At 41.0% G+C, this 27,507-nt stretch overlaps 1 protein-coding gene and 1 long non-coding RNA gene across 6 annotated transcripts in view; one reads left to right on the forward strand and one right to left on the reverse strand.

Annotated features, from left to right (window-relative positions):
- The window catches only part of LOC113571355 (formin), a 61,820-nt gene that overhangs the window by 11,532 nt on the left and 22,781 nt on the right, over positions 1-27,507 (forward strand). For 2 of the 5 annotated variants that reach the window (XM_081722355.1, XM_081722356.1), the window contains exons 1-12: positions 1,526-5,107; positions 5,506-5,626; positions 6,843-6,904; positions 9,587-10,407; positions 12,249-12,390; positions 18,061-18,148; positions 20,409-20,470; positions 20,888-20,976; positions 21,716-21,845; positions 22,004-22,150; positions 22,442-22,501; positions 22,611-22,731. In XM_081722355.1, the coding sequence (XP_081578481.1) occupies positions 3,197-5,107; positions 5,506-5,626; positions 6,843-6,904; positions 9,587-10,407; positions 12,249-12,390; positions 18,061-18,148; positions 20,409-20,470; positions 20,888-20,976; positions 21,716-21,845; positions 22,004-22,150; positions 22,442-22,501; positions 22,611-22,731 (3,754 nt within the window). In that variant the 5' untranslated portion in view covers positions 1,526-3,196. Of the gene's footprint in view, positions 1-1,525; positions 5,108-5,505; positions 5,627-6,842; positions 6,905-9,586; positions 10,408-12,248; positions 12,391-18,060; positions 18,149-20,408; positions 20,471-20,887; positions 20,977-21,715; positions 21,846-22,003; positions 22,151-22,441; positions 22,502-22,610; positions 22,732-27,507 lie in introns of those variants that run through there. The other 3 variants (XM_081722353.1, XM_035532897.2, XM_027000238.3) reach the window with 3 other exon arrangements.
- On the reverse strand, positions 5,106-9,559 carry LOC113571357 (uncharacterized). The gene is made up of 2 exons (XR_003409993.3): positions 7,132-9,559; positions 5,106-5,581 (listed from the first exon to the last, which is right to left on the reverse strand). It is a non-coding gene; the product is annotated as an uncharacterized LOC113571357 (long non-coding RNA).

Raw genomic sequence — 27,507 nt, forward strand, 5'->3', positions numbered from 1 at the left:
CTATAAATCTTTGTAATATAAGAGAATACTTTTTTTGAAGTAGCCAATATCCAAAAATAATATACCCAGATTAAGTCAGATTTATCTATTAAAATTTTCATGTTGTATATCATATAGAACTAAACTATAATGACAAGACAAGAAGGTATTCCAGATTGTCAGTGGACGCCTTTCAATGCAAATGTTCACAAACCGGTAGAACAAAATCATACTTCCTTTGGGTGTAGAGATCACACCCAAATTCTCAGGCCCATACATACAGTTCAAGTAGCCCTGGGTGGGGCAACAACACCAAGTCTGTTTTCAGAATGAGAGTAGCTGCATAAGGTTTCCATAAAGCATCTAACCAACAGTTCTGAGAGCTGAATTAGAAAAATAAGGGAATTTGTTGCTGGTCAGCTGCAGTATCCACAAACTGGTTGCTATGCTGTTCACCTGCAGTAGCCACACACTGGTTGGTATGTAGTTCTACATAAAACCAGTTTTCTTAGTTTGCACCAACTGGACACACCATGATTTAACTGTTCTTTATTTTGTCTCTATCTCTTTCTTGTGCGCTCTCTCTCTCTCTCTTTCTCTAGCACACACACACACACACATACACACACACACACACACACACACACACACACACACACGCACACATTATTTAATGCAGTCAAAACAGGATAACAAGATAATACTGCTTTGCACTGATCACTGAAACACAGTTCAGATGTGGTAGGTATAGCAGACAAAATGTCTATGACAACATTCATCCTTAACTTTATTCCACAGAAAAGATTGCTAGGCATTTTATTTGTTTCTGTTGAAAGATTTAATGATTTTGTTTCACTTTGCATAGCTTATTAATGCTATTTTTGTCAGTAATCTGAGAAACTATGAATAAGCATAACCTTTACAAATGGAATGAACATCACAAATGATGCCTAGGTGGGGTATATCTAGATGTCAGGTGCACTGTCCCAAGACAGTACAAAAGAGCAGTGGATGGGTCTGCCCTGAGGATTACTTTTGCTTAACCTCCACATCATGTCAAAATAAGCCCAGGACTTGTCTATGTGTTGCATAAGCCTTTTCTCTATTACCTATTAGTGTTATGATATTAGAAATACACTGAACAATCACTTTATTAGCTACATTTATTCTCTAGCTGAACCTACAGTTTAACAGTTATTTTTCCTGTGTATTCTGGTAGTTTACTGATGAGAACTTGTCTCATTCTCTTTGCCACTGAGCCATGTTTTCAGTGACCTCTTTCACAAATGATCTGTAAAATTGGAAAAGTTAGGGTATGTATATATAAGTGCAAATAGGCAGGTCAGTTTATGCTGTATTCATAATATTTTAACAGTTATTAGTAGTATTTAAAGTGCAATTACAGTATAAATGTATTTTAAAAGATGACGGTAAAGGGAAAAGATGAAAACACTAGTCATACCTGGACACAGTGAACACAGGGTAGTGGAGTTCTGTACCCTGTGTTCACTGTGTAATGTGAATAATGGTGCCAACAATGCTGGGTTACATCTTATAATTGACTGTAAAATACATACGTGTACCCATTAGGTACAGCTATATAGTGGGTGTACCTAATAAAGGATTACTCAGTGTACATTACAACCACTATGATGATGTTATACATATATCACTAGCATGTAAATGACAATAGACTTTTATTTCACATATATTTTTTATTTGATACACTGCTTTTTTAATTAATTTTTTTTTTTTATTATGCCCTGGTCCTCCCATCTGCTATGAATTCCTGAAGATCTCAACAGGCAACATTTTAAAATATGTAATACAATTCACCAGCCTTAAATATAGCTTTGCTAAATCATTTTGACAACCACACGTTCTTGAGGTCTCCGAAGGAATGTGGTTGAATTATACATACATGCTCATAAGTAACCTTGAAATAAATACTATTTTAAGGTTAATTTATTGAATAAAGTGGTGAGAGAGAGAGAGAGAGAGAGAGAGAGAGAGAGAGAGAGAGAGAGAGAGAGAGAGAGAGAGAAAGAGATGGAGATGCACAGTAAAATAGTTTGTTTAAGTAATGTTGGAACTAAATTCTAAGCCCTGGAAGAAGGATTCCTTTGCTTCTTTGTATACTTGTTTCTTTCACATAGCTAGATGAACATAGACTCCTGTGCAGAAGCATACGTTGGCTTTGACTAACATGCTGGCTGATTGCTAACTGTTGCTGTGGCACTTTGGAAATGCTTGGCCTGGATGACTTAAGGGGAGCTTACAGCCAGTGGAATGCATGGAGTGTAGCAGCACCACCCCCTCCACCTGACCACTGAGAAGATTAACAACAAAGGAGTGAATAAGTAAGAGAGAGAGAGGCAGTGACACAGAGACAGAAAAAGAGAGAGAGAAAGGGCGGTTCTTCCTGACGCCATTATGAGGAAATAAGCTGAAGTAATAGGACACCTGCTGCTAAAGGTCCGCCCCCGGGAGTAGGCAAGCGAAAGCAAGAGGGCAAGGAACAGGAGCATAGGTAAAGCAGTGTGACACACTCCACATCCTGCCTGGGTGACTTTCTGTGGCGGACGCTCACACAGACGCTACACATTCTCAAGGAACGGGAAGGAACAGGACAGGAAGTTACACTAACCTCTATAACCACTGAAGACAACGGTGGGGACATTTTTGAACTAACCTGCATGATTCTATTCAAAAGTGGAGTGAGGTTCCCCTTTACTGTGTTTTTTGTACTGTTTTACTGAACATCTTTGAACTTTTTATTAAAACTAGCATGTTTTTATCTCAAAATGGTTGACGTAGCCAGGTTTGGCAGCTGAATCTCACCACACTTTACAGTACTTGAATAACCTTTTTTTGCCAGACAAGCCAAAATCTCATTGTGGAAAAGATTAAATGTTTTTGATTTGAGAAGAGTACAGCTTTTCTTGCCACAAAGAACAAGATAAGAGGGTCTTTTATGGAACTATAACCGAAGCGCTCCTAGAGCTGGTTAGAGGAAAGTGGAGATTTACTTTCACAAAAGGCTTTTGTTTTGTCAACAAAATGAAAGGAGAGTACGGACTGATAGGAGCAGGGGTAAACACTGGATTTCCATGACCAAACACTGGATTTTTCATGACCAAACCCACAGGAGAGATTTGCTAGGTTCACCTGGTGAGCTGTATATTAAGTGTGTTAGGAGAGAACTGTTAAATGATTTATGATCATGGAAAGTATTGTCACTGATCCAGACTCTCAGGGGGAAAATTTGACTGGATCATTCTTCAGTAAGATAGTTTCCTCTACTATATTTTTGAGAGAAGACTCCAAGAGGCAAGCAGGGGAGAGTGCAGTACTAAAGTCATTCCAAACATTGTCTGAAGAAGAGACATATCCCCACCCTCCTGACCATGAGGATACTGATAACAGCTGTGTTAACTTTGTTGAAACAGACTCTTCAGGAGCTGCGCCTGATGATTATATCAGCACTACTTTTGATGTAACAGTTGAATTACAGAACACTGAGTCCTGCAAGGAGGAGGCTCTGCAGAACTCTCCATTTCCCAGTTGGAGAAGACCTTTTTCCTCCTCCACCCCTGCCATAGCAGACCCCGACCTGGTGGTGCAAGTAACCAGAGTGGAGACCTACAGTGACACAGAATCTGAAGAGGAAGATGGAGGATGTAAACTTGGACAGAATAAGGAAAAGAAACAAGGTGAGAAATCCCTGCTACTTCATACAGAGGAAGAGACTGTGGATCATAACTCAGATCAGCTGTTCCATTATGATGCAGGGAGCAATATGTCTAAGGCAGACTTAAAACTACCTGTCCTTAAAGCCAAAAGTGCTTTGAATTGCTCTCTCAAAAACATCTCTGTTGCAAAGAGGTCAAGGTCTGCTAGAAGGCTTGAGAGCCAGCCAGACTCCTCTCCTCACATATCAGACAATTCCAAGCAAGAGAGTCCATCTATGATTACTTGGGAGAGTTCTGATCAAAGTGGTGGATATGACACAGCTATAGATATAAGCTCAGATATTTCACCTGCCCAGGATCCCGCCCAGCTGGATGTGCCTGAAGATACCAGCGATCATAGAGAAGAGGATTCTAAAGTCTGGGATTCTGAGGAGCCCCTTAATGTACCTTCTTCAGAATATGTGTCACCAATGACACCATCTCCAGCTTCAGAACCGGAACCACTGCCAGGTGAAAATGCCTCAGACTTCTCATTGCTTTTAAAGGATCTAAGTTCTCATCAAGAACGAGGATGGAGAACATCTGAAACATCTCCTGCTCTTTTGGTTAAAGAAGCCAGTCTTACAGGTTCGGAATCCCTCAATTCCATGGACCCTATATCTCCAGAATCAGCTCCTCAGCCAGGGAGCAGCATAACAAAGGACCTGCCAGGAACCAACCAGGAAGAGTCACCACTTGACTCCGTGCCAAGTGCCATCTTTTCTGATTTGCAAGGAAACATGCAGACCCTGTCTAGCACAAAAAGGACTACAGCAAAATTATCCTCCACCCCCTCCTCTAGCCCCTCCCCAAAACCACTCACCTCATCCACATCCAGGGAGCCCTTCCAGCTGCCAGCCCTCTTCAGTGGACTGCGAGTGCTCAAGAAGGGTGCCGTGGGCGAGGACAGAGAGACTGTGGCCGAGATCAAGCAAAGGGACACGGACCGAGCACTGTTGAGCCTCAGACAACATGTCCACAAAGCTAAAGTCAAGCAGCAGACATCCTCCCACACTGCCATTCATAAAAAGAAGACTGAACCTAAAGATGTATCTGAGCCTAAGGGGCGGTCATGGCAACTGCTAAATTTGGATGACAACCGTGATGAGGAGCAACTAAAAACAGGAATAAAAGACATCACAGAGTATCCAACATCAGAGGAGGGGGTATCAAACAACAATATAGAAACCAGCATGCATAATTATAACAGTAAAAGCACAGATACTGCATTGGATGGCTTCAAAAGTTTTTTGAGTTCTAAGACCCCTAAGAAGGACCCTGCAGAAGGGTCAGTGGATGTAGAGGCTGTCAAGAGGAAAAGGAAGAATGAAAAAGAGTTGCTTAAGTCTATCTTCGAGAGATCTCTAAGCAAATCACCTAGCACTGACAAGAGTACAGTATGTATCACTCAAACTGCATTTTATTGTACAAATTAAAGTTTAAAATGGTATTACATTTTCTTAGAGCTGTTAGAATTTCTGAGACATTTTTTCAGGCTAGTTTCAGTCTTTAGTCTTTATGAATCCTAATTTGGAATTATTGCATATCCGGTTGAAATGTAATTGGTTTAGCTTTAAAGCTAAACAAATTCATGAAAGTATATTCAATCTTTTTTTTTTCCCCCATCGACTTGTGGAATTTTATTATTTTAAAAACAGATATGACAAAACAGCAAGATCATAATTAAATTATTCTCCGTCAAGATGTAGTTTTAAATGTGGCTAAAACATGCACACTAAAATGAACTGTTTTCCTCTTTGGATCTGTTGCCCTTTCCCTTCTCTTTAAATCCCAGCCTGAGATCATCTCCCCAGCAGACAGTGAGGACAGGACTCCTGGGCGACTTCAAGCAGTGTGGCCCCCACCTAAGCCTAAGGATGAGGAGGAGAAAGTTGGACTGCGTTACACTGAAGCTGGTAGGAGTTGTTCTACACATAATTTAGTGGTGCAGGCTGAGCAGTGAGAAGTAGAGCACACTGTTTCAGCTTTGGATAGTACAGGCTACCATGTTTCTTACTGTCAAATCTCCAGAATACCTACAGGGCTTTCAAATGAGAGAATTTAGGGCATGCAGTATTAATTTGTTCCTTAAGGTAAATGCCAGTGTGTTTTTGTGTAAAAGACCAGGCCAGTTCATTAATTTATACAGTTTGAAAGCAAGATTAGTAATCAGACTTAATTGTGAGCTCACCCAACTCTCCAATATTACATTTGAGTCCCGAGTGGATTTGTGAGCATTCAAAGTTCAGAAGGCCCTGTTATCTCCACTTTTATTTTTTAATTTAGGTTTTCTTCACCAGACTGCTTTAGGGAAAGCAGAAAAACACAGGCAACCTGTTTCAGTGGCTGCTTAAACAGGAGGTTACCTGTATCTGGTCTAGCTAATGTCAGCTTCACAGTGTGTTATTTTCATGCCCAGGTCTGGACAGAATTAAATATTTTAGCAAGATATTTCTAATACAAACTTCCAATCAATCTATTAATAGTAAAAAAGGCTTTTGTACTATGCAAAATGCCTTTTTACAAATGAAAACAGAAGACTTTAACTCTACTCTAGAGGCCCTTCATGACCATATAACCATATAGCAAAGCTAGTGTATATGGCTTCTGCTATAGCTTGTAACTACGTCCTGTCATCATATGACTTTACAAATTAATTCTACTATTATACAGTTGTACACTAATTAGCAAGCTGAGGTGGTTGGAATAGAATCCTGGGGATTGGTATTACTTTATGTATTTCAGCACTTGCAGGTACAACAGTGCAAGTACAAGATATAAGTTTTATGCAAATGGAGTGCCAAGCAAACCATATGTATGTTGAAACTATGAAAAATAAAACATGTTTATTAGTTAGCAATAAGGTGGTGCAGTGCAGGCATTCTGAATAAAAACTCTGAGAGCAAGGCCCTGAGAACTGCTACCAGTACCAGAGAGATTAAAAGGTCATAGTGAATAAGGCTATGGGTTTTGAAAGTAGCCCTGAGTCACTGAATGGAGATCAGTATTACTCTTTTTCATGTAATAGTTAATGCTAGGATTTGTTGCAGGGCAAACTGCTGTCAAACCAGCACTTGCAGTAACTTTTGCTTTGGAACAATGCCATAACAGAGTGTCCATTTATCTTTCCAGAGCATCAAGCTGCCCTCTTTCAACTGAAGAGAGAATGCAAAGAGGAGGTGGAAAAGATTCGTGTAAGTGTGCCACTCAGTTCTGTTATAGATCAAAATGTCCAGTCTGCACTTATAAAGTGTAGTTCCATTCGATGACACTAGATGTCAGTATAGACAGGAAAATCAAAAAGCACGGCATGGCAAGGAATTTGCTATGTGTTTATCCCCGAACAAAAAATGTTACTATGTGAGAGGTAACAAGGAAAACATTGGAACTTACGATGTATATTACTTAAAGCTTATAGTACCTCTCAGCAAACGTATATTAACAACCAAGGCAGGACCAACTTGGTGGGTTCAGAGCGTGTGTTGTCCACTTCAGCATGCTTCTCTGGCCATTATGGAGAGTGGCTCTTTGAAAAATAAATAAGTAAATTAAAAAAAGTTCACCTGGACATTGTGATGTATCATTTTTTACCTACTTCTGACTGGGCTGACTATGCCATTACAGACTCTTGTTCTGTAGCATGCAGTCTTCTGACCTTAAAGAGTTTGTCTAGGTTACCATTCACCGAGTCCGATTTTGTGTTATGACTAACTGGTGGGAGTGTCTTAAACCATGGCCAGGGATCTGGTTTAGCCTGACCAAAAGACACAACCTTGTCTCTCATACACATGCTTATTCCCAGAAATGGTGCAGCTCACCTAGTCTTTTTATACATTCAGTGCAAAAAAAGCTTCACATTGAAACTTTTAAGCTACTTCCAACATTCATGCGCAAGAGTAAAGAAATAGCTTGTGGATGAGACATATTTAGTAACAGTATTTTTTTTTTTCCCCTTTGAGAGGTGGTAAATGCTAATGTGTTACCGCAGGCCGAGTGCCTGCCGACTGTGAGGCGAGAGTGGGGGTGAGTGGAGAAGCCATAATACTGTGATGGTTTCCATGTGGAGGCCGACCTCCTGCCAGCTCATCCTGTGAAATAAGATCACAGTTTACAAGCTGTGCACATCCCTGCAACACATCCATTAAAACCTGCGGTCGAAACTGTCCTATCCCGCAGGAAACCTTTCCTCGTATGTTTCTTTCCTTGATTTATTTGGCTGTGGTAGAGCATTGGTTGGAAATGCAATCTGTGGAATGCTAATTTGTCTACTCATAGAAAGGGTCAACTTTACATTGAATGTAGTCATGTATGCCTTCACAAGGCAACACTCTGTAAACAGATATTTTGACTGTACTTTCACATATTTCTCAGGGAAGAGGACACATCTGACTGAGTTTTTTTTTGTTGTTGTTCTTTCTCTCAGTTTGTTAGGTGGTTTGCTGATGTAATAGCAGTCAGTTAAAATAGAAATTGACTCTTAGTGCTGGTTTTGCAGACACAGATTAAGATAGATTAATCTTGTCTTATTTAATTACATTGTCAGTAGGTCTTCATCAAAAATCCTTTTAAATCTCACAGAGAATCATCAGTGTTAAACCCTAGCAACCTGTATATGGTCAAACTTTATTGCTTTATATTAAACTTCATATTGAAATAACTGCCAACTTTATCAAATCATGAAGATTTACATACAGAACAGAGTTTAGTGCTCACTTACTTACACGATTATAAATATACATAATATTTACTTAGCAATGAGACTTCAAAAAGTGTTTAATTGTGTAGACCATGATACCCATTACAAAGGCATCAAAGCATGTGTTAAAAAATATTTCTATTATATAAATTAGCCCAGTGTTTAAAAAATTCTCTCTCTGGGAGAATGATTAATGTTTCCTTATACACCAATATACTGTTATCCTTTTGTTACACAACTATGTCTTAGTGTCTTGTTTGACACAGGCAGATTCGATTTAAGGGAGAGCGGATGGAGATGTTTAGTGCTGACAAGTAGAATGATGAAGTATGGGAGAGGACATGAACGTGCCTCCCTGAGTTCTACACAGACCACATTATAACAAGAAACATTTGGCTGGTGCATTGCAAAATCCTTTTCGCCTCAGTGGCATCTTGGAGCACGTCCGTTAGCATTTCTCAAAATGACATAATGCACACTTTTTCCAGATTGTTTTTGTTGCGTTTCAACTAGGCCTAAGATATTTAGATTTTTCTTTTATGGTTGAATATGGTGACGTTTAACATGATGTGGGTGGTTGTGACTGACTGTTTTTGTATATACATGCAGAGTCAAAAAGTCCAAGACCAAGAATTGTTTTCACATCTCATCATTAAATTTACTCAGATTTTTACTCAGTTGATATTTGTTATTCATGCATAGTTTAAAACCAAACGGTACTGGAATATCCTATGTGCATAACATTTCCTTCATTTTTTAAATGTTTTATTGTTTATTGTTGTGATAAATTGTATTTCATTCAAATGCTAACACATGCTCCTAACAAACCCTGTTGACTGACAACCAATACAGACTCAGTTAGTATATTCTATGCTCTATACCTTTGCTGCTGCCTGAGCTTTAAGTTTTAAGGATTTCTGTTGAAAAATATTTTCCATCTGTTTGTAACAATGTTAGAGGATCTCAGTGAATTAGTTCATTACCAAATTGTTCTCCTGGTTGCTGAAAAACATTCCAACTGCAGCTAAACTATAATGGACTCAGGCTTTTGGGCCCTACTGTTTCAGTCATCGTTGTACTAAAGCCCTAGAAGCAAGTGCTGGTTTCATAAATGGCAAACATTGCTACTGAACACTAAATGAAATATCTGTCATTTCCACCCATACACATGGCACTTCAGGCCAACTTCGAGCTCAGGATCTTTGACTTGCGGGGAGAACATGCTGTGGCGTTGTCTCGACTAGAAGGAGTCATCTCCAACATGAAGCGGGAGCAGGCGCAAGGATCGTCACAGGAGCGGGCTGAACTGTGTGAGGTCTGTGTCTCCACTGAAGACGATGTGCCCTACAAGACCTACCGCACCGTTTGCATCCAGACTGACCGCGAGACCTTCATCAAAACACCGGATGGGGATACTGTCAAGCCTGGCCCAAGCCCCCCTCTCAGCCTTCCCAAAAAGCTTGACCTAGACTCAATTACAATGAGCCTGGGTGTGTCCCCGGGTGCTTCTCCGCCCCCTCCTCCTCTGCCTGGCCAATCACATAGCTCACCAGTTCCACCCCAACCTGTATCATCTCTTTCTGGGTCCACGGCACTGCCTCCTCCACCCCCCTTACCTGGAATCGGACCTGTACCACCTCCACCTCCACCCGTCCCTGGAGCCCTTCCCCCTCCACCCCCTCCTCCCCCTTTGCCTGGCATGCCACCTCCACCTCCACCCCTCCCCGGAGCACCACCCCCTCCACCCCCTCCTCCTCCTTTACCTGGCATGCCCCCTCCACCCCCACCCCTCCCTGGAGCCCCACCCCCTCCACTTGGAATGCCTGGGGTTCCCCCTCCACCTCCACCTATGCCAGGCTGTGGCCCCCCACCCCCTCCGCCCGGCTTTGGAATCCCTGGCTTTGGGCAGGCAATGGAGAAACTCCCCCGCAAGCCAGCGGTAGAGCCTGCCTGTCCAATGAAGCCCCTCTATTGGACTAGGATTCAGATTCAACATACCGAGTAAGCATGCTCAACTATTTCAAAGTTATAGAGAGTCCCTGCACTTGAGTTCAACTGGGCATGAAGACAAACACACACACTCTTTCTCTCTCTCACACACACACACAACTCTTCAGTGTGTATGTAGTGCTCCTTGCCTAGGGCCAGCGGTTCTAAGAGAAATGGAGTGAGCTGCTTGTTTTAAAGTGCCTGTGGTTTATACAGCTGGAGAGCTTGGAGTGTTAGTCCAGGAGCTTTATGGCCCTGTATTACTGTAAGGGGGATTAGGAAAGGATGCACAGTGGTGCTTCATAGCCCTCGTTCACTCCAAGAGGTAAATGGGGTTCTCTTCATAGCCGCCAGTGCCACCGTTAAAGTGTTCAATCAAACTAAACCCTTGAGGCCAGATGCCTGGGATGCCCCATCAACATAATCCATAGTCTTAAGTGAGTTTCTTCTTTTTGCACTTACTATTTATGAATAGTTCTAAATAGATTGGTAATATAGTAAATTGATTCAAACGAATGGTAAGAAGATTGTGGGCCTTAATGTGATTGAGTTTAGGTTGTTATACTTAGAAGATTTTTACAGGAGCAATATTGTACTATTATTTACTGTCTCTCAGAAAGTAGCCCTGGGGTGGAAAAAGAAGAAATATGGTCATATTGGCTGGTCTCCACCAAAACACTTTCAGCAGTTTTATTGAACCCACTGACTGTACTGTGGAAATGGCAGCAAGCTCCATTAGAGCTATTTAAACCACACAGCTAAATGTCAAGCAAACCAGTGGCCTTTACATCTGTTTGTTTCCTTTCATAGAGAGCAACACTGTTAGGCCTCAAATGTTTTATATTAGACTCACTTGACCTTAATCGAATCACTGGCAACCCAATTGATTGTTGTGGTGTTCCATCTGTGACAATCACTGAACCTCTTTGTTTCAGAGTTACCATGCTGCCAAAGTTAATGTCTGGGTAATGTCTTGGCTGCTCATTGTGTTTGGTAATTTATGCTCCAAATATCATGTTGACTCTGTCTTAACTTAAGAGCACTCAAGTTTGACTTAATATATGACAAGAAGATAGAGAAACGGATACTTGTAGCAAAATATATAGTTTTTAAGTGGCTTTTCATGCAGATGTGCATACCTGCACCTGCGGTAGAATCTTCCAAGCCCAGTATGTTTTGTACATTTGTATACATCTGCCATATGTTTATGCAGATTTATGCAGATTCAGATAAAACAGTCTTGATAACAAGATGATTGCCAGATTGGGAATGATGAGCCTCTTAGAACTAACTGGCCTATGTAAAGGGAGATTTGTATTGACCTTAACCCCATCACCTTCTTGTGGAGATTTGTATGAGTGAGTTTTAAAGCAGTGTCAGAGGTCTACACCCCTTTAAGAGGAAGGAATGGGAAAGGAGTTCAACACCCCAGCTCTCGGACAGGCAGGCTGTTTGTATTGTCTGTGTTACTCAGCAACAGGCGAAATCAAACACCTCTCTTTCTTAATGACGCAGTAGTTTTTGGAGAAGAGAGTAGCTGGGAGAAGACGATAGCAGTGTTTCTGGAACAACACTTGAGTTTCTTTCAAGCACCAGGGACATTGTCTTTATAGATTCACTTTCGGCAAAAAGCTTCTCACCTCGCCTCGTGTGCAAATAAACATTTGGAGTAGCTGTGGTAAACATTAAGAAATAGGAAAGTGTTGTTTACAGCAGGAAGAGAACAGAGTGCCTTGGTATGTCTATTCTGGTGTGTATAAATGCCCTCTCTCACTAACTGTTGTTCTAATGCCCCCTAAATTATCACATGCCCTCTTAATTGTACACTGGTAGAATTGGTGTCTCTTTTCCAGTAATAACATGCTTTGGGGATCCTTGGAAGAGCCAGATATCATTGACACAAAGGAGTTTGAGGAGCTTTTCTCCAAAGCCTCACTGCAGCCCAAGAAGAAGCCTCTCTCTGACACCTATGAGAAGAAGGCCAAAGCTAAAAAGGTATGTCTCCATCCTCCCACTGCAACACATCTGTGCCAAATTAGGTGCTGAACATCTCCACTTTTATCATCCAATAGCAACTCCTGCATCTCCTCCTGCATCTCAAGTTCCCTGGCACGTCAGCATGCTCATGAATTGTGCGTGTAATTTAGAATCGGACACATGAATATGTAGGTTATGTACATTAACACTCTAGTCATATTTGGCATGGAATCGCTACACTATCGACAGATGAGTACTTCATTGCTACCACTAGAGGGCGTTTGAGGCATACTAGAACTCATGTCTTTTAGGTTCATTTGGGTAAAGCATTACGTTTTGATGCATTACCTGCCAAATAGTTTAAAACAAACCTCGGCAAACAAAAGTGTATTGTGTCTGGGCAGTTCTTTGACTCTTTTGATTGTATGTGTGGTGTGCCTCTGATTGTGTCTGTGAAATGTGTTTCTGTGGATGGTTATTACATACATTTCAACCTACGAATGACGGTTTGCTGTTTACTAGTTGTCTATTACCTAATAGAAGCTTTATTTCATACTTTCTTTAGAGATTATATATAGTACTCATATACAAACATATTTATAAGACTCCTTTACTTGTCATTAGACTCCATTGTTTCCAGTGCTGCTATCTTGTATCAGAGTATGCATTATTGCAATTGCAAATCTCCAGACTTGATATACTACACATATGAACTGTTTTGGACATCTTAATTGTAATTCAAATAACAGTTAAAATGTCTTAATTTCCCTTTTCATTTTAAAACCATTTTCCCAAGACGTTTCTGATTGACAGGGAGTGGTGCAGCCATGTGAGCGTGTAGGGGCTCCAGAGCTGATGGGGCAGATCTTTCCTGTTCCAGCTGCTCCTATGTGCTTGACATAGCTCTCTTCATCAGAGCATGGCCAATATTGTCACCCCTCTCAAATTAAGAGTGGTAATCTAGAATCAGGTATAACTGTACTACCTGGAAAATGAGAGGCATAAAAGGAACCAACCTCATTCACTCTGACAGGTTACCATAACTTAGATGTACATAAGTTGCACATAAGTTACCCTCTTGTTAATACCTGTCATAGGAAGATATGTCAGACTACACAGAATCAGGATTCCCCTCTGTGCTTAAACAACTCCTGGAAGAAGCTGGAATAATGGTTTGTGAATCAACTGGTGAGCCATGTAAACCTTGAAGATGTTGGGTTAGATGCTAAAGGTTGGTGCAAAAACCAGTTTGCTGATGACAGAATAGTGACTACTCACAGAGGATACCAAAATTTAATTCAAATTTATTTCTATAGTTTTTATATAAATCAGCTTCACAGTAAATCCAGGTTCAAAATCCAAAAGTCACATTTCTTACTCTTAACATAAGGATTAATAAAGGAACTATAGACTCCATCCAGCTTTCCAATAGCTACTAGTTGTGAGGGGCCGACATTGGCAGTAATGTCCCATAAGTGAAGTCAGCACTAGGGAGGCGTCCAGGCAGTTCAGAAGGCAGTCACTGGCCTAAGTGCCTCTGTCTAGCCCTGATTCAATCCATATACAGGCCCCCTTTGATCAATCAGTTAGAGCACAGAGTCCCCAATGTGCAGGCATCTGGTCACTTGGGCCTATGAGGTGGCCTTATCTGATCTGATTTCAGATGGCCAAGACAGTGTGCTGTGCCAGCTGTCTGGCGTTTCAGGTCCCCACAAACTGCAATGATAGCACTTGGCCATCCTGTAGTTCGCCTACCAGAGTTTTAGTGTATTGTAGTTTCTGTATATATTAGAAATTATGTTTGTGAAATTAGGAGCACTTCATGATTCAGTGTCTGAAATTCAGTATCTTTAATTTTTTGTTTTTCTCTTGCCTATATTGTCTCCAGTTGTGTCATGTTTCAGAGGACTTCATTACATATGTGCATATGTGTTTGTGCATATGTGTGTATGAGAGAAAGAGAGAGAGAGAGAGAGAGAGAGAGAGAGAAAGGAGAGGAAGAGAAGTACAGTACATGAAGATTAGTGATGATACCATTATTAAGTTTCTATGCTAAGTCCAGTAAAAGTAAAAGACAGATGGACACTGACACACACGTCTTGGCAAAGAGGCACAATTTCCAGAAGGTCACCTAAACAAAAGTAACGTGTTTATATCTCCATCTTTATTTTTGCTTGTTTATACTCTAAGGTATAAACATAATGTAGGTATCTACATTTTATTCCTGAATCATCTTTCCGAGAACTTGTGCTCTCTAACCAGAGGTCAGGGGATTTTGGACAGAAGAATGGAGGAATTCTTCTGAGGGGGCGGGTAGCAGACCTAGCCAGCCAGACAGACAGACGTGGCCTGTTGTCAATTTCCCTGCACTGGCCATCCTTACAATGCAATATGGGAAAAACCCAATAAGCCAATATTGGTGACCAGGCCCTGTGATAGTGGTCAGGTGCACCTGGGCCAGATCAATGGGGGCTGTAGGGTGCGGTGTCATCCTCCATTACATTGACCAGTGGACAGTGATGACAGTGCAGGAGTGTGGGTGGGGATGATCTCACATGCGGCCCTTCTCAAAGTGTTGCCAGATTGGGCCCGCCTCCCATGCCCTGGGGACACAGCCCTTTCGGGAGAGGTGAGGAAATGATCAGAGTCTGTAGGTGCTCAGGGAAAGTGTGTGTGTTTAGATCTACACAGGCATTATGGAGACTTGTCTGCCATTGTGTGTTACTAAGTTTTGCCACCCATGCTGCTGTGGACATATTCGTGTTGTTAGCCACATATACTCCTTGCTTAGATCATCGAGCTTGTGGGCAAGTGTTGCAGTGCATGTGAATATTACAATCTCTCAGAATGTTCCAAGCAGAGATGGCCATATCAACTCGGTCCAACTAAATAAGGTGGGGAGGGGTGGGGGGTAGCTAATTTGTATCATGTGTCCTGATGCACACTATGTGTACTCTTGGGACCTTCTCTCTCTTTCCTGATTATCATATGAAAGAAGAGGAGATGACATGGGGGGCGAACGGACCCACCGTCATCTCAATCAGCCCACTAGAGCAAGTCTAATTACAAGCATGTGGCTTTGCTCAGGGGATGTGCATGGCCTTTGATGAGGACTGAGTGCCCAGGCCCACCCTTTTCCCGCTGCCAGTGCTCAGCAGAAGCGCCACATCTCTGCATTGTTGAAGACGATGAGATAAATTACACATCGTTAAAGAAAAATGTGTCCTGCTTCCTCACCCCCCCCACCCCCCACCCCCCTGGCCCCGCCCACACCCCAGCCCACTGCACCCGCACACACCCCAGCCCCCTCCTATATGCAGGACTGTAGTATGTAGCCCAAAAGCATAAACATCACACAGCAATTTCAGTCGCCAGATGAATCACATTTAATACGTCGTTTGTACAGCGGTAATACCGCTCAAACAAACTGACATTTTAATTGGTCCTGACTCAGAAGTTCTGGAATGACTTACGGGCACTAGCACCTCTTGTTTATTGAACGGCTCTTTCAGGATGGTGCTTGACGCCTGAGATGGTGTTCAGAACAGGCAATGTGCACAGACCTGGGTCCCACTACTCTCCACACATAAATTTTGTTGGAGGATTTTTTTTTTTTTTTGGTAATTTGGTGTTTGTAGGGAGAATCTGGGCTTTGATCTTAGCCAAATCATACCATGAAAAGAATGCACTTAATACTTAATAATAATACAGACAAGGGCAAGAGCTGCTTTGCCTGTAAATGGGAGTATTCACACAATGCCCTCTATACATATAAGAACATGGAGATCAGAAATTTTGGATTTCTCCAAATATAATATTAATTACTCCAAGTAACAAGTGGAATTTTTATATCTGGATATTTATAGTGCTTTATCATTATGACTAGTATTTTTGTAAAACTAGTATTCTGTTTTTCCTTGTCATGATCTCTGTAATGAGCTTGTGATGATTCTACCTTTAAAGAACCTTGTGAAATGCTTTGCCAAGCCATCTGCAGACGTTTTGGACATGTGAAATTAAGTGCTTGGTTAACTGGATATGTATTAAGAAACTGGCTTAAACAATTATTTAATTTCCCCTTTCAGTGTTTTTGGTGGCATTGTTATTTTAATGCAGTTCACATTACACATTCTATTCTATAAATTATGATTATTATATGTTTGGAAGTCTGTATCCTAAATCCCTGTATCCTGCCTTTTGAGGTATATCATAAGTAAATCTAAATGAGCCATTTGGCATAGGCTGCCTTCCATAGCTTGATGTGACACTACTTCTGTCATGTTTCACAGGCCATTAATTTGTGTCATTATCATTTTATCTATTCTTTATGCTTTTTTCTTTTAAAGTGTTAAAGTTTTACTTGAAGTTTTATCTTCGTCCTGCCTGACTATAAAATGTGGGGAAAAAAACAACTCTTCCTAATAAGTGCTAATAAGAGCTTAGCTGTCTTCTGTGAACTGGAAAGTGTATCTGTGCTGATTGCTTAGCAGTTATTGCTCATGTTACTTTTCAGATGTTAGTTTTTCAACTTTTTTTCTGTTATTGACTGTAGTTGCTTTTCTGGCCAATGCAGACCACTAAAGGAACAAAACACTACATTTTTTCTCTTCACCCATCACTCTTCACCTAGTCACTCAGTATCACCCATTCAAACAATGCTGCTATGGTACTGTATCTGCACCTAATTCATTAGCTCTGCTAGGCACTAGAGCTAAGTGGTGCACTGTATAACTTTTAAGGCTGGTTAGCTTTAACATGTTAGTTCATTAGAGGTGCTAAGGCTCTCCCACTCTCGTACTGTCTGTGGAAGGGGAGACCAGGGGAGATCCCCAGTGACATTAATAATGAATGCAGAAGCAGCATGCCCACTTTGCCGCCTGTAATGCAATACTCACTTCTAAAGGCTTTTCGCGCTGTTCCCACTGAATGCCTTGGTTGCTTAGCGCCCGTAAGGGCACTATATGGCTACCTAATGAAGAAGTTCAAGACATCACGTTTTATAGTGAGGTTTTAACTTGCCAAAAACTGTTCTGCCCTTTATGGGGATATTCAGTCATATGTAATTGTGACCATGTGTAGGCACAACTAAAAATCCTGTGAATTTATAGTTCATTATAAAATCTCGTAGCCTGCTCGTCCAGAGCTGAAAGACGTCCTTTTATGGTTCCATTTTTCTACTTTTTCATTCCCAGCTGTATCCTAATTGTGACTGTACCATATAAGACTTATGTGAGTGGTGTTCTATTGTTCTAGCATTGTAGACATAATTTGTCTATATGCGTAGACATTCAGATCTCATCAGGTGGGATCATTAGGCTACATTATGTAGAGAAACAATATCAAGATTGGCTTACAAACCCTAGTTATCACTGTCCTGCAAGGCTTTTGTGGCTAGCATATATTTGACATTATAGATGATGATCTTGTGTTTAACCTCAGTGTTACTCCTCGGTAACCTCTAAATAAGAGAGAGTTTCTCAATACAAGGGAAACTATGTAAACTATGTAAAGAATGAAAAATGGCAGTCTAATAGCAACAGGACAGAACAATGTTAAGAGAGAAGAATGTGAAGACACTTAGCTGAATGAAAAACCCCAAATCCACTCTTTCATCTGTTCATGTTTATGCTTAAGGAATACCAGCATCGATCCATGGTCATTTATTTTATATTTCTCTGTTCTTTTCAGCTTATAAAGTTATTGGATGGCAAGCGTTCTCAGGCAGTGGGGATCCTCATATCTAGCCTGCACCTGGAGATGAAGGACATTCAGCAAGGTGGGGACAGGGTGGGCCAGCCCATCGCTTCTTGACCTGGCCGGCTGCTTCCCCACTCTCTTAAGTGCTAGCCTCATTTCACTGAACAGCCACAGGGCTTCAATCGCTTTTGGCACACTCGATAACTCACAGATGGGCTCGTTGATTTTTAGCGGGGGGAATATTTAAGCAATGTGCAACAGTAATTTTCTCTCTCTTTTCGCCGACATCTTTTAGTTTGCTTCCAGTTGGCCTTTGATGGGTTTCCTATGTCTGTGGTGAACACCGGTGGTGTTTGAGCTAGTATGCGAATCGTGTGTGTGAGAGATACTTCAGTGAGTACGTTAACATGAAGTGTAGGAATTGTACTGTGTGTTCATGGTGATTGGAAACAGCAAAAGTGTAAACAGTACCTGCCTGTTTGTGCATGTGGGTAGATGCATCTGTTCAGTAAAGCTGGTGACATGCTCCACATCCCTTAGTGACACCATGCTAATGAGTGTATGAATCTACCTTTACAAAATGCACACACATTCATACAAGTGAACCTGGTACATTGCATCAGGCTGCCTCACACACACACACACACACACACACACACACACACACACACACACACACACACACACACACACACACACACACACAGGTTTTGGAGAAGTGGAGAGTCTTTTGAGTGTCAAAGTACAGGAGAAACTCTTAATAGGCACTATTAAGAGACTACCAGCACACATAGCTGCTTGCCTCTTTGTTGGCAAGTAAAAAAGACGTTACATGTAATGCAATTACAGGCACTTAGGGAAAGGTGAAAACAGTGGGGAGGGGCTGGGAGGAAGAGAAGGGAATGAGAGAGAGTGATAGAGGGAGTGAGAGAGAGCATGAGAGCGTGAGAGAGATTTGTTTGCTTGCATGTGTACACACACACACGCACATACATACACATGCATACACACACACACACACACACACACACACACACACACACACACACCAAACAACATGGGAGTTATTGGTGGCCTTTGATATACCAGCATGGAGAAATTTCCAGACTAGGCCAGACATCACCTCACACCTTTGACCCCCTACACACATGAGTACACACACATGCGTGCACACACATACACACACAAAACCTTTACCTTCGTGTGAGGGAACAGACGCCCTACGTGCTATTTAAAAGCTTATTTTTAATACACCCTGGACCATGCCCAAGCCAGGACCGCTATTCTAATGTGTCAGTAAGTCTGCTGGCAAAGACCAATGGCCAGCAGAGAAAAGCAGATAGTCCGAGTCTTGTTTGGAAGGCAGTGGCGTCTGCAGAGAGAAGCCAGAAAGCCCTTCAGTCTGCTACACTGTCTCTGTGTAAAATCACTGTACAGCTTTTCAACCTCATCATCTGTAGGCTATAGAAATATGATATACTGGATTAGCATTCAGGAAAAAGGCTATTCTCTCTCTTCTCTCTCCTCTCCTCTCCTCTCCTCTCCTCTCCTCTCCTCTGGCAAGGCAATATAGATCATTACAGAGCTGTGGTGGTTCTGTATGTGTGAGTCCTGGGGTTAAGCAATTACAGACTTTTGGCTGTGACCCATGGCCTACAGGCTTAGTACCCTGCGCGCTTGTGTGTAGGAATATGGGTGTGAAAACGTGTGAGTGTGCGTGTGAAAAAGAGAAAGAAAGATGGCAAATTCCCCTATGAGACTGTCTGTTACTAGAGTCACAAACACCTCATCTGATTACATTCTCAACCAAAGCCCATTGTCTGCTTGATTTTTTAAGATTTCCTTGTAAAGTTTCTTTGCTTTTTTTCCTAACCCTTTGTTACTCAGAAATGTTCTGTATTTTGTGTTTTCCTAACACTTTGTTACTCAGAAATGTTCTGTATTCTGTGTTTTCCTAACACTTTGTTACTCAGAAATGTTCTGTATTCTGTGTTTTCCTAACCCTTTGATATTCAGAAATGTTCTGTATTCTGTTTATCTGCAGTATGATTATGAATCATACTGGATATGTAGTTTTTAATGAAAGATTCAGTTAACTTTTTTCCATTGTATTTTCAAGTCTAAGTATTAGACATTACAATCCAATGATCCCAGGTAAAAAACAAACAAACAAACAAACAAACAAACAAAAACTGAAAATAGCACAGTGGTAAATGTCTTAAGTTTTCATGAGAAAGACTGCACATTCCAAAGCACAAGCTAACGAGTACAGTGTGTTTGTTAAAGTTTTTCTTTTCATTGTGTTTGAGAGCTTCTAATGAACTCATTCACTGTTGCAGCTGTTCTTGCTGTGGACAGCTCTGTGGTCGATCTGGAAACCATTGAGGCTTTGTATGAAAATGTGAGTAATGTTAGCGAGAAGGGTAGCTGTCAAGAGTTCAGACATCCTAACGGCTTTATTTGTTTGTTTCAAACAACACATATTTTTCTTGCATCACCTAATTTTAAAAATGTTTGCATGTCTTCTGCCTATCTGCAGAATCTGCATACAATCAGTTTTACTCTAAAAGCATCTTTTATTCATATTGTTAAGAACTGTTACTTTCAGTTCTTTATTTTAGTTCACATAAATATGATGGTTATAACATATTTTCAGCATTGTTATAGTAATGCATATATGATGACTGTAAATGTTACTGCCTCAGTATGTTGTGATACACCATGTTAATATCTTTATGATTTTTGTTTGGTTATTGTTATTAGCTGTCATTGCAGGTTGTGTTGTGTACTGCCAGTAACTGTTTGGAACTAATTGCAGAGGGCTCAGAGTGATGAACTGGGAAGGATCAGGAAACATTATGAGACCTCAAAAGATGATGAAGTCAAGCTACTGGACAAGCCAGAACAGTATGCCATATCCACCAGATCATTTACTACAGTGTGGTTTTAGCATGAATACTGGTTAAACCAATTCATCAAATTTGCTATTGTAAAACATGAAGGCAACCATTAAGAAGATAATGCTTGTTTTTGCTCAATGCAGCATTTTATTCAAGAAACTCAAAACCCCTACATCATTGTATCATCTCATAATTATATAAAATATTGTTCATTGCATAATATATTTTCTTTATTTATTAAAATAAATAATACATTTAAAAATTATTAAAAGTATTCTATGTATTATCTGCTATTATGGATATTATGTAGTTTCTAATTATAGACAACTATATTTTTCAAAAGTGATGATAATAATATCATCCACCAAGACCTTTACTTTCCTTAGAAAATAGATCAGATGCTTTGTGAAGAACTGACTCTTACAGCAGAGCAAGCCATTATTCAAAAAAATAAATCAGCCATATTTGACTTTTAGCTTTCATTGGTTTGACTCACTGAGGCTCAGTGACTCCAGCGTTATGCTAATCTGTTAACTGGAAATGAGTCTTTTCCTCAGTATATGTCACACTTTGCTTTGATCCTTAAGGTAATCACACTGAATTTACACTTAGTGACATCCAGACTGTGTGGTGTGTGATCGTCCCTGATGCACTAACAATTCCACTTCCAACATAAGAACAAGTAACCTGTCTCACAGTTGTCATATCACTTTAAATCTCTCATCTCCTTATCTTGTCTTGGAAAGGTTCCTCTATGAGCTAGACCAGATTCCAGACTTTGCCAGCCGAGCTCACTGCATCATATTCCGGTCTGTGTTCCTGGACTCCATATCTTCCATTCACAGCAAGACACAGATAATCTCCTCAGTGTGTAAGGTATGTGCAGGGATGATTATCAGTTGCTACTTTGGAATACTTAGTTCAGTACTTCAATGTTTCTGAAATTTTAAAGTAATGATTTGGGGCATGTGACAAGTTGGTGGCAAGAACTGTGTGTCTTTTAGCAACATTAGAATGTTTGTGTGTTCCTTCAGGAGCTCCTGGAGAGTGACAGCATAAAAGAAGTGATGGGCCTTGTCCTTGCCTTTGGGAACTATATGAATGGTGGGAACAGAACCCGGGGGCAAGCTGATGGCTTTGGCCTAGAAATTCTTCCCAAGCTGAAGGATGTCAAAAGCAGGGTACCCACACACAACCTCACAGCACCAAAGAGTGCCAGCACCATGACAAGGGAATTCTGCAGATCTGATCTAATTTACATTCAATCTTTGCAGCTTCATTTTTGAGTTCATGACTTTTGGCTTTGTTAGTTCATAGGATGTGAGCTGTCCATATATCAAACTATTCAGCAAAGTTATTTCACTGCAAACAAAAGGGTTTTTTTTCAGTGTAAAAGAGTTTTATTGAGTGCAAACATATTGTGAACATAGTGTACAGGTCATTCTAACATTTTACTTCATTTTCATTTATAGGACAATCGCATTAGTCTGGTGGATTATGTGGTGTCATACTACCTAAGAAACCTAGATAAGGTAGAGTACTACTTACATTCAGCAGGTGCTTCTGAGGGAATGAGAAGACAACGTCTTCATGTTTCTCTCTTACTCTGAAGTATGTGACTGTGTTTATCTCTCATTCTAGAATGCCGGGACAGAGAAGAGTGTTTTCCCACTGCCAGAGCCTCATGACGTCTTCCTTGCTGCTCAAGTCAAGTTTGATGACCTCTCGAAGGACCTCCGAAAACTAAAGAGGGACCTCACAGGTATGGAACCTGAGTGGTTCTTTAATTCCAGCATTTCGTCCGCATCACTCGTGTCGTTGGGAAAGGGCGCGGGGCACCTTTTGGCCCCGTGGGCACGCTGCTCCAGGCATTGGCAAGATCACACTTTAATGCCTTTAATGCCATGTCTGCTACTCCAGATCATATGTGTGGTGTTTTAGGAAGGAACAGAACATAGCTTGACCCGACAGCATAGTAGTGGGAAGATGTTCGTGTGTGTGTCCACTGCCTACCCTGCTCCTGACCAGATGTAAGATGGAGGGTTTTGCTTCCATTGGTGCTTGTAATCTGCATTTATTTAAATCAACCAATAATATGACATATGAAACTAATTTAACATGTTCTCTTTCCCCTCCATAGTCTAATCAAGGTAAAAAAAACCCTGATCCTTATTGACCCATGGGGGGTGTACAACATCCTCTACAAAAGTCACCTACCCACCACCTCGGGGTGTGTGTCAGTCATTTATTAGGAAAAAAGTGGATGACATAGAAACAATAAATACAACAGAAGGGCCTTAGCATTTGATCTGGACTGCAACAATTTACTTTTTTTAAACGTCTTCCCTTTGAGTCCTCAGGGTATTGGCACTGAATTGTAAGGCAGAAACTGAAGTGCTTTGGAATGAGAAGCTTAGACTTTTTTTTTTCCTCACCACAAGCCGACCGGAATAAATATTTATGCCTCACTATCATGAACCTCGCAAGTGTTCTCAATTATTCTGCTGGTAATGCACCCCTGAGATCCTGGTGGTGGAAAAGCGTTTAGTATGAGCCGTCCTTGTGGAAGAAGACTTTCTAACATGTTGCCTGGTGTAGGGCAGAGTTGTTTTAGCACAGTGTATTTCCTTGGGCTTTGATAAACCATCATGGTTCTGTTAGAAGAGTTTGCAGAACTGCAGCACTTCCCCCACTACCTCATGTTAAACAGAGCTAGACAGAAATACTGTACTTTTGTGTGCATATTGTTGTTCTGTAATATTCAGTAAGGTTGATTATAATGTTAATTTGACAGCAATAAATATTCTGTCCATCATCACTGCAATATGTAGCATTCTTAGTAAGAATATACATGATGTCACATAGATGTGAAAACTATTTTAAATTAGCACTAAAGGAAAGAATCACTATAGAAGTACTGCGTTCTTATAAAATAAATTAAGAAATTAATAAAGCTAAAACTTAATCTGAATATGAAATTTGAAAAATTCAAAAACTTTAAGTGACTCATTTTAATTTTAATTATTAAGATAATGTAAACATTTTAGATATGATAAAGAAAGATTTTTGTTTTTTGAAATAACATGTCCTTGGCTTAACCACAACCATACATAATTTTCCAAAAAAATAATCAAACAACAGTTTGAAAAAGTAAAACAAAAAAGTCCCCAAAACCCCTGTGAAGGACAAACGGTGAGGAAAGGGCTGTGTGTTTAGATACTCAGAGGTTGTAGGTCACGATTCATTCCATTCTGCTTTTCTAGCACCAGTGGTGCAGAGCACTGCCTTGGTGTGACTCAGGGATCTGGAAGCAGGTCCGGACCACGTCTGGCTGGGGGGAAGAGCCACAGCAAAGCCAGAGTCATACTCACCACCCCTCTCAGCTAGCCTCATTGCTGCTTTTCATGACTTTGAGCTGTAACTTGAGCTTTATTTGACTCCTGTATTTCTTAGGGGTGAGTGGAGTCTTACACTGACTCATGTCAGTTCTTCTTGTCATGCTCTCTCCTCAGTTCCCTTCAGTTTAGCTAAGTATTTTATCAGTGCATGAATTTGCATAACTGTGAACATTAACAGTCTCTTGAAAAAATTTACACATTACAGTAAGCAAAATGACCAGAAAAGTAAGCAAAAATGACCAGAAAATCACTATCTGTAATTTTATTACAAATAGTGATTTAAGAAATTTAAGAAAACAAGACTAAGAGCATTAAAAAATCTTAAAAATGATTTTGAAAGATTTTTTACTTAAAAATATTTTTAAAAATATCCTAGAAAGTAATTTCACATGCGATTTTAGGTAGGAATGTTCTCCCATTGTATTCGTTAATTCTTCTTAATTCTAAACAAAAGGCTTTTGTTAAAGAAGAGTAACTGTGGATTGGAAGTCTCTCTGTGGATGTTCGATTTCCCACATTTCAGAAAAATGTGCACCTTTGAAACAGCTTTAGCAGGCCAGCAAGGAGTTCTCACGCTCCTCTCACTTGTAATCAGGATTTATCTGTTTTTTCTTTCCTTTTCTTTCTTTTTAAAATATTTTATTTTCAGTTTTCAACAAAGAAGAAGAAAAGAACAAAAAACACAATGTAATTACATTGGTGGACATCAAGTTCAAATATGCAGCAGCCCACTAAAAAAGGACAGCTAATTTCAGCTTTATGCTAAATTGTTCATGTTTTCATTTTATTTTAAAAGTGATTAATGCTTTAGATAAGTGAGTATTGTTTTTAACTGTTCCAGTAGTAATGATTTAAATGGACACATGCAATTCTTTACTGTAAAGAAAGAGAAGGAGAAGAGATTTGGAAACAGGGCCTGGTCATTAGGTGCTGAAGCCCATGTCAGCCCTGCTCTGAATGGCAGTGCAGCTCATTCTCAGCTTGTTTGCCCAGCCCAGCCTGGGCCACAGCAGAGGAGAGCAGCTCTAGTACCCAGCATCAGCCACCGGAACAATGGAACAAAACAAAAGTGGTCGTCCTATGTTTACTGTGGATGAGGACAGGCCTTTCATGGACAGCCAAACATTAATCATGGATAGAGGAGTGCACGAAAACATATGAAACACCCCCATGTTGTTGCCGTGTTGTTGTGTTTTGTTTTTTTCTCTCTCTCTGTGGGCAGACTTGGGGGTCAGCTGGCTCTTTTGATCGCGCTACTCACAAGGCATGTAATTGCCTTGGGAAGAGAAACCGCAGCTCTTAAACTACACAAACAGATTCATGAAGTGGACAGCCAAGGACCTTGGCAACTTAATCAATTAAAAGCAAGTCAGATGGAGAGCAAAGGAAAATCATGGTGCTTCAGGAGCAGTCCCATTGCTTTTCTTCATGTAACTGATAACCAGACAAGCATGAAATAATGATTAATGACCGTCAAATGATTGCATGCCTTGGGCTCGGGGTGGCAGGTTGTTTTCAGATGAAACACATGCTTGCGTACATGTGTGTGATGTGTGTGTGTGTGTGTGTGTGTGTGTGTGTGTGTGTGTGTGCATATGTGCATATGTGGTACATTGCCTCTCAATTCCTCATATGAGAATCACATTACATATTGTGAGCGGAAGAGAACCTTAGGTTGACTTTGGTGCTGTTTAGTCAGCCTCTATGATGATGGCTGAGATGGTCAGTGCCACCATGGACAGCGCCCTCCTTTGCCCAGCTAGCAGAGTCAGGCTGAAGCAACGTGTTGTTCCAGCCACTGTGCTGTTTCTTTGGAATAACAATACAAGATAAACATCAGATGAGCTCTCATGGCAAGACATCAAAATGTGCTCCTTTCTTTCCTCCACAAACCTCAATGACGAACAAGCCAAATGACGAAACACATGCACACAAACACACAGACGCACGCACACACAGCTTTAGATGTCATGTTTTGGAAAAGCTTTCAGGAGAGGAGCCTTTTGTCTGGTCAGGCCCTCCATGGTTATTTATATATCACATAGTGGATCATTTCCATCACAGCAAAGAAGAAGAATTTCAGCAGATAATCCACAATTATATACAACCCAGGAGCACTGTCAGAGCTCCGTATAAATCCCAGCTATTACGTTCAGGCTCTCTGTGGCCCTGTCTCCTACATAAATCAGCTCCCAGACCCGTCCACCCCACTGTGCAGTCAGCTCCCTGTACCACACTGCCCACAAGGCTCAGGGTTACCAGAGCTACCACTTTTTGGTTTATCCTGTTGTTTACAAAGTGGACATCCATGTATGGCCCTGTACTGGCATTTACAAGCATCTCACATTAAATTCACATTAGAAGATTTCTGTCTAAACTGCTTTATAGTGCAACTTTATATTTAATGGCTCAGTAAGTAGTATTTTGAAAAGCAAGTAGAAAAGCAAGCCTTCAGTCAGTGCAGAACATTTTGAGACTTGTGTTACAGTAGGCCTTCAGCATTTTATAACCACTACTGTTAGGCAGTGTTTTTTGGAAAATGTGGGCAATATTTTATGGAGAAGTGTACTGTAATCTTAATCAGATACAGTAGTGCATCAGCTTGCAAACCTTTTTAAGCCTTTGTACATAGTGATGTCTTTGGTGATTAAGGATGCACGAGAATAGCCAGATCTGCAGCTTCAAACGCCTTTAAGGGGCGAGAGTTTGCTTGAGTTCAATTGAGTGAGACAGAGTGAGAGGGACATGAAGGAAGTGACAGTCATTTTTCTCGGAAGCGAGAGGAGAATGCCACCAAGCACACATGGACGAGCAACATGAGACAAAAGAGCTGTCTCCCTGGCGCCGGCTCTCCCATCCTGTCTGAACACATGGTGCGGCGGCGACTGTGGCTGTGCCGCTAGTGTAGCTCACGCTAAACACCCTGCTTGCCCATGACATTTAGGGCCGTCCGAGCGCAGCACACACTGTTGGCTTTGCTGCAGTGATGGATGGTGTTCACCTCACTCAGACCCTTTGCTGAAACACAAACCTCTCCTGAGCGCTAAACGAGCTCCCGCCACTGTTCTGCTATTCAGCTATTCCCCTCCCCCCACAGCTCAGCGGCGCCACCACGTACCACTGGCCACTGGGGTTACACA

This window comes from Electrophorus electricus, chromosome 10, assembly GCF_041902795.1.
Source record: "Electrophorus electricus isolate QZ-2024a chromosome 10, ASM4190279v1, whole genome shotgun sequence".
In the NCBI taxonomy this organism is placed as follows: domain Eukaryota; kingdom Metazoa; phylum Chordata; class Actinopteri; order Gymnotiformes; family Gymnotidae; genus Electrophorus; species Electrophorus electricus.